Here is a 15,379-nt window from a genome sequence, read left to right as displayed (position 1 = left end):
TTAGCCTGTAACTGTACTGGAAAATATAATACATTTTTAGAACCAGCAGATAATCAGTATTCATATGTGAAAAAAGAAATGTTCTTCTTTTTTTTACGTGCCTGTTTTAATATTTTACTATATGTAATGTAGTCTTTTTTGTAGCAGTAATGTTTTTATAATGTTTGTCTATGTTTTGACGGAATCTAACTCGGTAGGAATGTACTGGATATAGATGTTACTAATATTGCATTGCTTTAGGAGTAGGCCTACTGGAAAAAAAGAGGAAATTACTGAGTCATGTTATAGTTAGTATTGTTTCAAATTGTGTGATTCATTTTATGATGAGATCAACATCATAAGTATCTGACTGTTTTGCATTCAATAACCTAAATTTGTCTTAAACCTAATAATGGACTTTATTGCGAGGTATTCATCATGTTATGGCTCACTGTAATTGTAATCTAATTGAAATAAGCAGTAAAAGTAAGTCTAGATCTAAGTTCGGAGGAGGAAGTTTGTTAATAAGCTTGTCAGTTTTCTATATCAGAGGTTCACACTCGAGCAAGGTAGAAAAAAGTCGTCTGCTAAAGCGCGCGAGTATTTCACTTCCCTAGCAAACTCGTCACTTCCCTCTGACTGATCGGCTAAGCGTATAAAGTTCCAAATTTCTAAGTGAGCGCTGATTTTCGTGCATGGATCAAACTTTGAGTCATCGGCAGGGGATCTAGGCAACCTTCGACTCTAGAGTTTCTGAGATAGAAACGATATTGTTTTCAGTTGACAATGTCTTGGTTGATAAGCAAGGTTTATACTACTTTGAGAGGTGCCAATTCCTCAAGATCCACAAATAGCTCCGTAGCAACAACAAGATCATTTAGTGATGCCGATTCATTGGATCTTAACTGCACCGTCAGTCCAGGGAATAGCCAAAGATATAGTTATATGTCTTATAGTAGTGCTGATAAAGATGGGTCTTCGTGTGATGGATGGAGTCGACCGGAATCTACTGCAGGATCTATTCACGACAGTGAGTGCCCAGATGGGTTAATTATAAAATTATATGGGGAAGATTACATATTTAGTGATGGCGAATATCGGCCGATGCACCGGGAATCAGAATCAAAACGACTTTCCACGTTTTCAATCAGCTGTTCCAACCAAAATAATGAGAACGAAAAGATTTTCTATGGAACGGATGTTAATGAACAACAATACGAATGGTCAGATGAAAAAGAGGACTGGATTACACCACTTGAATTTTGTGGCAGAAATAGGCAGTCTAAAAGGAGATCAGTAAGGCCTAAAAGTGAAAATGTTGACGAAATGTGGACACGAGTCATGAAATCTGTAAATGAATCATTCGATGATGAAGACATGGATTTGGATAACAATACCACATTTGAAGATGCTTTAAAACTAACCACGACACAGACTGTATCCGATATAGTCAAGAAAAAACCAGAATCAGACGATAACCAGCAAACGGTAAATTTTGACAATTGCATAAGAAATGTAAACAAAGAAAAACAGGACAATTATATTGAAACAATTGAAGATAATAACTTTATCAATGATAATATAAACAATGATTTTATTAAAAGACCTGAAACTGTACAACAATATATAGAAGTAGACTCCCTTCCAGACTTTGATTTGGAGATTGTTTCAAAAGAGGAGGAAACCCAAGATGGTTCCGATATGTTTGTAAATGATGAACCAAAACCTGAGGATGAGGACGAATTTCGTTCTAGTTTAGCCGGAACGTCTGATATTCTAAGCGAAATTTTCAATCATTTTGGACTTCCATCTGATGTGGAGAACGAAGAACCGTTTCAATCTAAATCTGAATCGACTGCGCATGTTCAGTTAATCTCGAAAATAGAGTGCGCACTCAACCCAGAGATAGATTCGTCTCGCGAGATTAAACATTTTGAACAACCAAAATCAACAACGTTTAGTAGAACTGGTAGCTACTCTTCGTTAAGAGATATATTACCAGATGACGATGTCGGTCTCTTTGATGAACTTGAGTGTATATTCACTGATAAGCAGTGCTCACTTTTTGAGGATGAAGGATCCTTAAAAGAAAGCGATGAGATCAGTGCGCTGCGCAAGAGCATTGAGGATATTGTTAGTGAGTTAGACAAAAGAACACACAGTGAATTACAGCTCAAACGACTAAGACAATCCTTGAAAAAGCTTAGTAATTTTGGAACAAAAAGTATCAAGAAAAATAAACAACTTCAAACTAATTCGTCATCGGTTTCCTCGGCAACCGATACAGACGACCAGTGTGAACGCATGCATAACGTTTGCAGCAAGCCCATGAACACGCAGAATCCCCATTCACACGAAACCCATTCGAGCGGTAAAAATACATCAACATATTCTGATAATAAAGGGAGTTTGGATTATAGTTTTAACTTGAATGGCCTTGACTATGATCAGCCTATTGAACACGATTCTATAGAATATGCCGTAACAAATAACATATTCTCTGCTGAATCCGATGTGTTAGGTAAAAAGCAAATAGAACGGGTAAATACACGCTTCATACCGTTTGTCGAGTCAATAAAGGCTTTGCGTTCGAATAGTGATGGTCAACAAAACGTGAAGCAACGCTTTAACGCGTTATTTAAAATCAAGGGGAAGCATACAGCTAGTAACGTTACACGCGGTGGTGAAGCTGAGAAGAAGCCTACTGAATTATTTCGGAATTTTCACAATAATAAGGATTTAACACTAAAAGATGATACTACCGAAAATAGCAACGGTGATTCTGAAGAAATCACATGGTCCGGAAATAAGGCAGGCGATAAATTGACGATGGTCAAAGTCCAGCCTGAATGTACATCGACTAAAATAGATAGAAGATATCGCAAAGCTTTTCGTGCTGTAAAGTCTGATCAACAGTCAATCAACGAGGATATTATTAAGCGAGAAAGCATAAATAGTGAGTACCCCCATGTTGAATTACACCATTTGCAAGATTGTACAAAAGTGTTTGACTCTGAGTTAGGGTATGAACATCCAAATGTTAGTGATGTTTCGCTAACGAATGCTGATTATAAAATGGGATGTATTAGTGTATACTGTAAATCAAAATCACAGGATACTGAACATTCAGAAGATGACAATTGTTATAGTAATAAGGTTGATAAACAACTTGTTTACGATGAGGAGAATGGAAAATATGGATTTGAAAATTCCGTACTTGATAAGGATATTGAGGAATCCAGTCATGAAGATGAGCTGGAATCCAGGATAGCACACCGAGACCCCAGATTGCAAATCTCACTCAAGAATGACAGAAATAAAAATGGCATGAATTATATTTTGCCGGAAATTCAGAGCGTGAGCCAAACCGAGTCATCATACAAACTAGGCACCGATTTAACGAATGATTCAGCTTTCTCAGTTGATTTCTTAAAAACTGAACAAGCGGACAAGGACGACCTCGACAGCGGGTTGGAGTGCCAGGACGAAGCTAGAGAGGAAGATATTGGTCGGTTTGACCTAAAACACACCAATGAACTGTCTGAAAATTGTACTAAGGAACCCAAATACAACTCATCGTATTCCGAAGAAACAATTTCTATGAGTGATTTCAACGAGTTGCTCACTGACCGTCAAGAATACAGTAGCGAGGAAATTGAGAATTTTGTGGCAATTAAATCAAAGGAAATTGAAATTGATGATTATGACAAGATATCGGATGATGTAGATTCAGACTCATTTTGGCAGGAACCTTTTGAGTTTTGTTCAAGTAATTCACCACTTAGCTCACCGTGTTTGGATGACCATGGTAAACAGAGTGCTACGGAAATACTTGAATTGTCAACACTATTCACTGACACTGTAGGCCAAAGCGATATATTTAATAGCATAGACTACGAAATGGGGAATTCGGTAACGTCTGAGCAGCGAAGTATCTCAGAGGATGATAACGATCACGATAAGGACGGATTTTGGGAAGTTGGTGTTAAAACAAGGCGATCGAGTGCGTTTGGAACGAAACGAGGGTCAAATAGAACATCGCAATTTTACGTTCCTCTGAGTGTCGAAGAAGACATAATCGTCCCTCAAACGGTAGGAACGGTTTATTTAACTCCAGTTGAAGATTCTTCCACTGATGATCACATAATGCGGGATAACTTGACAGAGAGTTCCTTTGATGGAAGTCTACAGGATGGCAATCAAAGCGATTGCACTTCCGTTTCCTGCAGCTCCTCGTTTGGCATTGCTTGTATATATAACGAGGATACACAGACGGTAAATAGTCACGAATCGGTAAATATACCTAATAATGAACGTGTTAGAACAGAAGATGTTGACTCTCTTATTAGTGCATCATCAACAGTGATAGATTCGGAAGAACATGTGAACGTCATCCAAAAACAATCGTCTATGAGTGCAATCAACCAGGCTATTAATAACTCATGTTCAAAGATCAAACATTGGAAAAGTGTTGATGGTATGGTGTATCGTTTAAATGAAGATAGTAAACGTGATAAGAAACTGTTGGCTTCACTGGATCCAATTTATGATCATCAAACTCTAACCAGCAACATGAATGAAGATTCCTTGATGAATCACGAGGAATTAAATAATAACTGTAATAAAAATGGTTTGACACTTGAATCGTCGGAAGTAGTTTTAAAGGAAAATGTACGGGTAGAAGAAATGACAGTTAATGAAATGGAAACAACAAACAGCAATGGTGTTGAACAAACAAATATAGAATGCTTAGAAGATGAATGGCAAAGAAATCGATTATTAAGAAAGAAAAAAAGAGATGACATGAAAAAAAGAGAGGAAGCTCTGCAAGACAAGGTTGATTGGGTTCGAGATGAAATCGTAAGTTTTCACATAATTTTTATAAACATAGGCCTATAGTACATGGATGATTTAAGTAGCTTTTACATTCAATGGCTCATGTCCTGGATACGGTAGCATGGTTAATTTGTTATGCAAATGATCGTCTATTGTAGCCATCTGGTACAACATACTGTTATTACCTTGTTTAAAATTATTCATAAACTGTATTTGATTTAACACAGTGTGTAAGTATACAAACACCATTTTAAACTCAAATTTATCAATATGTATATTTATATAAACACAACAGGCAAATCAAATTAATTCTATATATATTATAATTATTCAAAAAACTGCTGATAGTAGTATATTGAAACTAAGTTGCTATGGCTTAACCCTCCTTATATAGGCTATTCTACTGCTTCACAAATCTCGTAACAAAACAACATTTTACCTTTTGTTATAAACTTATACACACTTATTGCACAATAGCGCCCCGGCACTATAATGTACCATTCTACACAAAGCTCAGTTTTTTTGTATTTTATTCACAAGGTACGGGGAACTATTTATTTACTGCATATCACATGTTAGGTAAATATACTTAAAAGTATGCCATGACATAGATAATTCATAAGTCAAGTTCTACACAAAGAGACAAAGTCCGTTGAATATGATTTTCTTCCATTGGTGTGACTAACCCATATTATCTGCCATAACTCCGGAAATCTATATAATAAATCTAACCATAAAATATATGCAACCACAGTACAAATAAGTTTTTATTATTCTTTTTTAAAAGAGAGGAAATACCAGCATAATATTGGTAAATACTGAAAACTGAAAATAAAATACTGTACATAAAAACCAAAAATTACCAATAATCCTTAGTATAGTGAATGCAGTAAATGCATGTATTTGGCTACAGAATGTTTTAATCTTCAACATTTTTGGAATGTACATAGGTCCTACGTTAAGTGATATTATTCAAGTAAACATGACAACAACATGTCTTTCTTTCTAGAATGTTATAAAATGAACTACTAAATGAAATTAAAATGGTCCTTAAAACTTTTTTATACAAATTTTTTAAAAACAACTAATAATCAATAATTTTAAAAATAACAAAATTAGGAAAACAAACAAATGTCCAATTTTATTTTGGTTTCTGAATAATGAAATGCAAAATATGATTAAATAAAGCAAACGACAGACATATTTTGCTAGTGGTACTGTATTATACTTATTATTAATGGTGAATGATGACAGTATAATGCTTAGCTTATTTGGGGAAAAGAAGCTTGATTATCGTCTCTGGGTACTATAGACCCGAAAGTAGGAAAAAGTCAGCTTATCCATTTCTTTGACACGGTGACATAACAGTATTCATGTACAACTTTACATTGATGGTCCATTTTTGTTTTATTTTTATAATATTCCATATGGTATCGATCATAAAACACAAACTAAAGGCGTTAATATTAAGAAGCAAATTGCCAACCATGATTACCAAATAACTTTAGCTCATTTGTCCTCTTTATTCGTCACGCGTGTCAAACTCATTAAGAATATAATGTTTACCAAATGAACAACATTATCATCTCGTTATTGTTGGTGACGTTGATTAGATGTATTAAATCAGTCTGTTGACCGGTCACAACTAATATAAACACACTATGCGTTTCCACGTGTTCACCTCATCTTCTCATTTTATTTTTGTCAGTATTTTGTAGTAGAGTTCCCATTGATTATATGCGTTGATTTAGAGTTGAGCGCAGCTGCTACCATACTTAAACAATAGCTTACATTAAGACTAACGAGTAAGTAGGTAAGGATTACGTCAGACGTGAAAATTAAGTCTAGGCCTACTTCACTATGCATGAACATTATTTCAATGTTGAACCAGAACAAATTATATGACTGAAGAGTCATTTTTTAATATTTCTAAAATGAAATCGATAAGTGACATGTTGAATATTATTAGTGCAGAGTGAATTTTAAAATGGTTCTATTTCGTATTAAAAATTAGCCTGTATAAATTCTCTCCTCGGGCATATTATGTTAAACATGTTATTAGAGGTTGTTGCGTGTGTCAGCATTTAGGAGGGCCTAACATCCTATGTGCATCCTGCTTTAAGCTGAGCTAAGGAAATCATTACCAGTCACGCTTAATTGGTTAATTACCGATATTCTACGTTTTACTGTCATTTATTCTATTAGTCCATTAGAGATGACACTTTGAATATGCCAGTAAGAGCCATGTTGAAAAATGAAAAATTTGCCAAAATGTGTTTAATAGGCCTAGTGGATTGTTTCAACACCAGTGCTAAGCTTTGTCTACACTATCAAACGTTATGTATTGTGCCCATATATGGACATGATGACGTAATATCACTACCATATTTGGGCATATCACTACCATATTTGGGCACATCACTTTGTTGATAGTTGTATAATGGTGCTAATGATTTTGGACTGAAGAAACTGCATGTTAAAACGTAAACAATATAATATTGAAAAAACCTAACAAAAGGCCTACACAGAACATTTACTATTACCGTATGTTCTTTTTCTGGCTAATAATGGCAGTTTTAACATTTTTTTTTATTGATGAGTGACAGGATAACATTTATTAAGGATTTAAATCAATTTTCTCTTTATTATCCTAAAGCGAAAGCAGTTTTATTTTTTGTTTATTTTTCTTATTATATCTGTCAATTCAATGCATCCTTTGCTTATTCATTCATTCATCCAGGTAAGTGTTCCTTCCTTTCATTGTCTGGATATTTGTTATGTAACAAGGTCATTTTTCAAAGGTGATATTTTTGACGTCATAACTACCTAGATAGGATATAGTCAATGAATAAAGTGAAAGGTGCGGCGACTATCCCTACTACCGACCCTGGACAGATTTATAATTATAATTTTCCTGATATACTGTAAAAAATGTATAGACAATTAACTTCAAGCAAATACATACACCGTGTATGTCATCGTATATCCAAAAGTAGAATGTAGGCCTAATAATCATCTGGAAATTCATCGCAGCATAGTCCACCCTGATCAGCACACTTTTCGGAAAGTGTAGGCCTACACAAGCTCTTTACTGTGAACTCGCCCTGTAAATTGGAATGTTACACTACATCACTTTCTCTCACGTGATATAAATAATGATATAGGTCACTAATATATTTCTTGAAAATTGAAAGGTATACGCAGTGACCTTATACTTATTGTCTGCCTCACTACTATACATACACCGAGATCATTAACATAATTTCTTTTGGCACGAACATACAATATCTAAAGTAAACACATTATTTAACCAATATGCTCTATTAAACCTAGCAATTTGACACATAGGAAATAAGTACGGGATATCATAATTGTTATTAATAATTTGAAGGTTTTTGGTTACCAAACTAGGGCGACTTTAGGTTGTTTTATAGTGTATGTGATGTGATTAAGAGGATGTTAGGCCTACTCTATTATTGGAGTGTGTAATTTACAGTTTTAATAAAGCAACACATTTTATCCAATACATAATATTAACACCTTTTAGTTACATAGAACTGCCGCACTTCAGTGACCACGAGAGGCTTTAATTCAGGCACTAGTATGTTCATAAAAACTTCATTTTGTCATTAACAAGGCCATATACATGGCTGCAGTCGCGTCCTCAAATTTGAGATAGTGTTTACCGACCAACCGACCGACCGACCGACCAACCGACCGACATTGTGAGCTGTAGAAAAGAAAAAACACACAAGACACGATATATTTCTATAAGAAAGCCTTTTAACTGCAATGCCACCGTAATTTAGGCAATGATACATGCAATAGGCATAATTCTGATTGACCAGATGAACGCAGGATTGCAACTCTGGACAAGGCATTTCTATTCCGACGATGGGCGAAGACATCCTTCGAAATGGAATAATGTACATCTCAACCATTGTACTCTTCTCCATTATTCAATTCTGTACACATCAATAATGATACTTTGATAACAACCATGATACAACAGAACAAGTATACAGTGATGACTTTGATAAAACCATTTACTATAGAAACCTACATATATGCAATTTATTCAAAGTAATTCATTAATAATATATCCAATATTGACTAAACCGCTGCTTTTAACATATGTTTATCTATACAATTCTGTTCACAATATTGGGTGTTTTCTTGTTTATACGATTACTCAGTTAGGTTGGCATGGTGATTTCCAATACACAGATATTAAACAGCTTTTTATAAGATGTTTAATACTGTCTATCGACGGTTTTGAATTTTTCTCAGATTTAAATCAACTTTGACATGGAAATTTGCGAGTGAGTCAATGCCTGATATAATTGTCGTATTTCCGACTGTTTCAACCTTTATGAATGTGCAAATAAAGCAAGATAAAGCATAGTAAAACATAATGCTATCTCTACATTGTATTAATAAATTAGTCACATACCCTAAATATACAAGTATTGGGCAATTCTCGATAAACATCGGTTGGGACTGGATTGATCCAATAGGCCTAAATGTCACAATCTTTAGGCCTACACCTTATTGTACATTCAGCATACTTTGTAATATATTGAAATATTCATTTCTATTGTATATTTGAATTGAAGTAGGCTTACTGTTCTATTTTTCTCCCATAACTTCGATGTAGTGTGGATTTTTCTTACAGGTTCAAGGATGTCACGTGACCGTCTTGATTAATTTCAATTATATTAAATATTCATAAGATTAGCTGATATCAAACATAGATTAAACTCTATTTTTATGATATAATCTCTCTTTAAGAATCATTATGTTATTGTCCAATGAATAATTTAGACCACAAGTTAATTTTGATTCTAAAACGTCTTTTCTTTTAAACACATCAAATTGTATTACAGTTTTTTTCTTTTTATGTTAAAATGATTTTAACCAAGTTGAATCATATCCTGGCAACCTTCCTGGCCATCATTGTCTCCTTTTTATAATATTGGGTCATTATGCAAGCCCTGAATATTTCATAGGAAACCCCTCAAATGATACTTTAGTTTAGGCCTAAATGTCAAATAATTTATTTAGAATTTCGAATAAAATGCATATATATATTTATTTTCATTTTATGAACCGTTGTAGCAAATTACTTTCTATAAATATTGACCAATTTGCCTAAATTAATTTTGCCTAAAGTAGAGCCTCTCCTTTGGGACACTCATGAGGACACTCCTATTAAGAGGAGAGTGAAACGAATATGGGGAAATATAAGTTTTAACGTTACAACCTATAATCCTAAATAAGAGGACACTTTGTTGGATGGTCCCGAAGGTGTCCCCTTATAGAGGTTCTATTGTTGTATTTAGACCCTGTAATACATAGTGTTGTTTAGATATCATTGCTAAACACGTTACGTGATTATACGAGACTTCAATCTATCATTATGTCCAAGTTTTAAAATATTATTTACAGTAATACGCAAAGTGTAAATGAAAATACTGAATAATTATAATTTCTGTTGATTAGCAGTTTTATACATTACGGACCAGCTGTTTATAACGATGTATAATACAGAAATACTGGCAGATTATTGATTTCTAGCTAAATTATTTGTTGCACACAAAGCCCGTAATGAATCTGTAGAAGTATATAATTGATCGACTTTTTCGTTGTATTTACCGTACAAACAATAATTATTAGCAGGATAAAATTCTATACTACAGTACGGTAGCAATATGTGTTCAAATTGTTGTGTAATTAATTAATAATACAGTCATAATGCGTCAACCTCTCCGCTTAAATATCTTCCAATCTAATATTAACAATTATTTTTTTTTTTTTGTATATTAGGCCTACTAATGTTTTAATGAAATTATAGAATAACCACCAATGTAGTCAGAGTAGGGACTACACGGAATCGCGACAAAAGGGAAACTTTTTTTTAATTCACGTTCCTTTTGTTACAGTATTTTGTTTATTTACATAAAATATAGGAACTCATTGACATCGATATAATCTGAATAGAATTAGTTGAGTAAATCTTAATATCTTCTACTGGATTTAAATTGATGGGTTGAAACTTCTTGCTTAAGTCCAATGATCACATTGCCGCCAATAGACGCAATACTCAGTGCAGGGTGGTTTAACGTCTCTGACGTGATACCGTACGGTACTGATAATGGAAGGCCTGTTCCAAGCAACTGATTCACACGCCTCGTTCAGCAGTAGTAAACGCCCTTTTCTCTTTCTGTTACTACTGTACAAATATTTGAACAAAGTGAGCAATGCTATAACATATTGCACATTCAATATAGACATAGACATACCGTTTTACAGTATTATAATTATCGTTTTAGTCATACTGAACCCTGGGAACAGTTTCGTGTTGAATCGAATAAGTTTCGATTCTGTTTCAATGAATGGTTTCTGTTATAAACTTTGAGCAATATTTGATATTTTTGTTTAGTTTTGCACACTTATTATATTCAAGATATAAAAGTTTTTCCGTAATTTAGCACCACGAAGATAAACAAATTCATCAAAAAGTCCTAAACCAGTGATGTGTACAAAGGCATTAGAGAGCAAATGTACTTTGAGAATTTTATCCCTCGAATTCACTCGAAAAATACACGCGAAGTATTTAAATACTGTAGTCCAACGCTTTAAGAAGACAAGAAACCTGTCAGCAAACACGCGGATTGAGGGAATTTTTATCTCATAATTCCCCATACCTCATAATCACTTCAATATTAATAATTAATAACCTACAAGATAATCATTTGATATTGATTCAAGTTCCAAATAACAAGAACTACTGTAGTCATCTAGCGTTGCTAAAGCTCTGTCTACACTACTGTATCAAACTAGTTATAAAAAGTATGATTACTATTAAAATATCCTCGAGAATTAAACTTGAAACGTATAGACAGCTGGTAAGCACAATTATAATACAGTAAACACTTTATAATGAACACACAGATTACGATATCGAGAGACATATTTGGTGTTATTTTTAGATGCAATAAAAGGAATATCATTTTAAGGCTCTGTTTACACTATCAAATTTTCTGTGACAAAAAAATGTGATATGCCCAAATATGGTAGTGATATGCTTAAATATGGTAGTGATATGACATCATCATGTCCATATGGGCACATCACATTTTTTTGTCACAGAAAGTTTAATTGTGTAAACAGAGCTTTAAAATGATATTCCTTTTATTGCATCTAAAAATATCACCAAATATGTTACGACTGTAAGTTTCTCTCTCGATATCGTAATCTGTGTGTTCATTATAAATTGTTTATTATAATTTTGCTTACCAGCTGTCTATACGTTTCAAGTGTAATTCTCGAGGATATTTTAATAGTAATCATACTTTTTATAACAATAGTCTGCAGTACAAGTGCTATGAGGTCATACATAAATTCAGGTTTCACTTCCATTTCAACATCTCCATTTTGACAATTTTATTTCTCATTTTATTTCAAGACCATTTATTTTTTCAATACAGTATATATACAATATATAATAATTATCATAATTGGGTATCTTGTATCAGCATAAATAATGTTTCTTGTCACATGCAAGATCTGATGAAAAAAACTGTTTACACATTGTAAAGGAAATTAAATATCTTTTTGAATGTTTACGAAAGATGAATAGGGATTTAACATTTTTAGATTTTCAGCAAGTTTATTCCATGTTCGTGGGCCCGGACAGTTAAAAAGTGTTCAGTTATATTTAATCTGCAAAATGGTATTTTAAGGTAGAAAATTCTGTCATGACTGTACGTCTCAATGTTACTTTTCTTTTTTGAAATTTGTTTCAAATACTGAAGTTTGTTTCAAATTCTTAAATTATTTTTTTTTTTTTTTTCAGAAAAATATGAAAGAATTAGATAAGAAGCTCATGGATCAATTCTTCGAGTTAAGATCAGTCATCCACAAGATGACGTTTTCAACAAATCGACCAATCAGAGACTTGAATATATCAGATCTTGATGAAGAAGATGCTTTTTATGAAGATGCTGAAATAGTTGAATTTGACAAACAGTGTATACCCGCGCATGAGCAGTACATCCCAGCGTTTAGGGGGCGAACTGTTTCTATGATGACTCCACCATCTGAACGTCGTTTAAAACTATGGCCTCATAATAGGAGAATGCCGTCATTCACGTCAGAAGATGATGTACCATTAGACATGTTGTTATGATTATAAGAAAGAATATTATTTTTTTCCAATGCAAACTATTTATTTAAAACAATTCTTCCTCATTACTGCTGGACTGTTCTAACGGGATTTCAAATTTTATTCCCAGTTCACACAGACTTTTTGGGATTCGTAATCTTTTGAAATCGTATTGGATTCGATCGACCACCTGCGGTTAATACAGTTACTGACCTAATAATTGCCAATATAAGATCTTATCATTTATGCCGAGGCTTAGTAAAATATGAACTCTTATACAGCTCATTACCCTATGTTCAGAATTGAATACGGGACATTTACCTTTACACGGCCCAACTACTGTGAAGGTTTGTTTTGATTCATAACAATTAATATAAATGTTAAATATAATAAAAGGAATGTATAATCAATGCTATGATGAAAGAACAAATTTCTGAATGCTATTATTTTCTAATAGGCACCAATGTGGTAAAAGTGATTACACGCATTGGCGCCCGAGCACAACAGGCTCCCATGTATAATCATATAATAGGCCTAGGATGAGTGATTTATTATATAAAGACTATTCTGACAAGATACGGGTGCTATATTTTAATGTTCTATTAAACAAACAATGGCATACCTTTATGAAGGTGTGTTGTCATATAATAAAGTTCAACTGTGTTGGCATATTTGCTTTATTGACAATAAAGCGACAGTGATGGTAATATTTATAATATTATACAGTAATCTATACCGGTATCATTTATTTTTAAAATGTGTCATTACGAAGCTAGCTGAAATGTAATAATTATAAAAGGAAGCACAATATAGAACCTCTCCCTTGTATCGTGGGATAACTATAAGATGACTATGAGAAACTTTCAACGGAGGTATATGCTTCTCTTATTAAGGGGACACCTATCACTGAATTATATAGTGGTTCTACTGCACACAGTACAATCAAGATATATGCCTATAATGAATTTAAATCCAAAGTAACTTAAGGCGAAACAGTGGACAATGCTAAATCAAACCTCAAACAGCCAGAGAAAATATCAATGTGTTTAATAATTTTAATGTATTTATATTCTTACAGATATTTATATTTCGTCTTTGTAATAAACCACTTGTTAGGGTATTTATGAGTTATAAACGTTACCGGTACGTCATTATCTGATGAAAATATCACTATTATTTTTTCTATAATTTTGTAATTTAAAAAGATGATAAAATAGTTGCAGAATATAATTGTTTAAAACTCGATAGACTCTACGAATGCTAAAATTACAAATTCGTGCTTTTGTCAGTCTTCCAACGTTAATACCTGGTAAAAAAGGAAAACAGAGTTGTCATTTTTGTCAATTTTAGAGAAAGATGTTTATCGAAAAAAAATAAACCATATAACTATATAGGTTAAAAATAAGAGAAACAAAATAAAATGTGTAATTTGATTGTTTGATTTATAAGTATAACTCAGTTTATTATTATGTTGCTTGTATGTCTATTATTACCATGCTATATAAAGAAAACCAACATACAAGAAAAATATGAAGCAGTGGAGCAAAAACTCTTGCTACTTGCCAACTTGTGATTTCGTTCTTTGGTGGATCGTGACCATTTTCTAACTAGGCTTGAGGAACAATGGAAAATGATAATATTGCTTTATGAAGTTTATGAATTACATTCTGAATTTTAAGGCATGATAGGCCTTTATAAAGCTCTGCACACTATCAAACTATTTTGACAAAAAAGTATGATGTGCCCAAATATGGTAGTGATATGCTCAAATATGGTAATGATATGACATCATTCTGTTCATATGGGCACATCACATTTTTTGGTAACATAATGTTTGATAGTGTAGACAGAGCTTAAGAACAAAAATATTTAAATTAGAATGCATATTGTCAAAGCGCATGTAACTAGAGTACCTTAATATTTTATATGTGTAATAAATAAATCGTTTCTGAAGTAGTGTTCTTTCAGAAGTGATGCGGTCTATCCATCCATACATGTACAAAGCACGGATATTCCGCACGTTCATATATAATTTGATAAAATGTATATGATATATTTGTAAAATTGATACAATAGAATTGAATAAAGTGATTTTTTCGTCAAACAATGAGTTATGAACTTTAACTTTCTTTCACTTTCACACTCTGATTTGCATTTTTCCATCTTTTGTAATAAATTTGTCAATTTATAACATCTAAAACACAAATTTTAAACTTTCATTTTCGAAGAGTATATACCGCGCTCCACAATATACTGTAATAGCGATACATGATTTGTAGAATTTAATGTTGAGGGCGTGCTGCGTAAAATACTTTCTGCGTGTGCGTCACGTCATCGGGTGCTCGCGGTGCATCTCCATGGTAATTAGGTACTAATGCTTAACCCGAGTAACTTAAA

At 33.2% G+C, this 15,379-nt stretch overlaps 1 protein-coding gene across 1 annotated transcript; it reads left to right on the top strand.

The window, feature by feature from the left end:
* Positions 1–580: 580 nt before the first annotated feature.
* LOC144854042 (uncharacterized) lies at positions 581–14,423 on the top strand. The gene is made up of 2 exons (XM_078711921.1): positions 581–4,839; positions 12,674–14,423. Exons 1-2 carry the CDS (start codon positions 766–768, stop codon positions 13,004–13,006), a joined length of 4,407 nt encoding a protein of 1,468 aa, XP_078568047.1. The 5' UTR covers positions 581–765; the 3' UTR covers positions 13,007–14,423.
* Positions 14,424–15,379: the final 956 nt, after the last annotated feature.

Source organism: Antedon bifida, chromosome 10 (genome assembly GCF_963402885.1).
Source record: "Antedon bifida chromosome 10, ecAntBifi1.1, whole genome shotgun sequence".
Taxonomy (NCBI): Eukaryota; Metazoa; Echinodermata; class Crinoidea; order Comatulida; family Antedonidae; genus Antedon; species Antedon bifida.
This window is presented reverse-complemented; position numbering and strand designations above follow the sequence as displayed.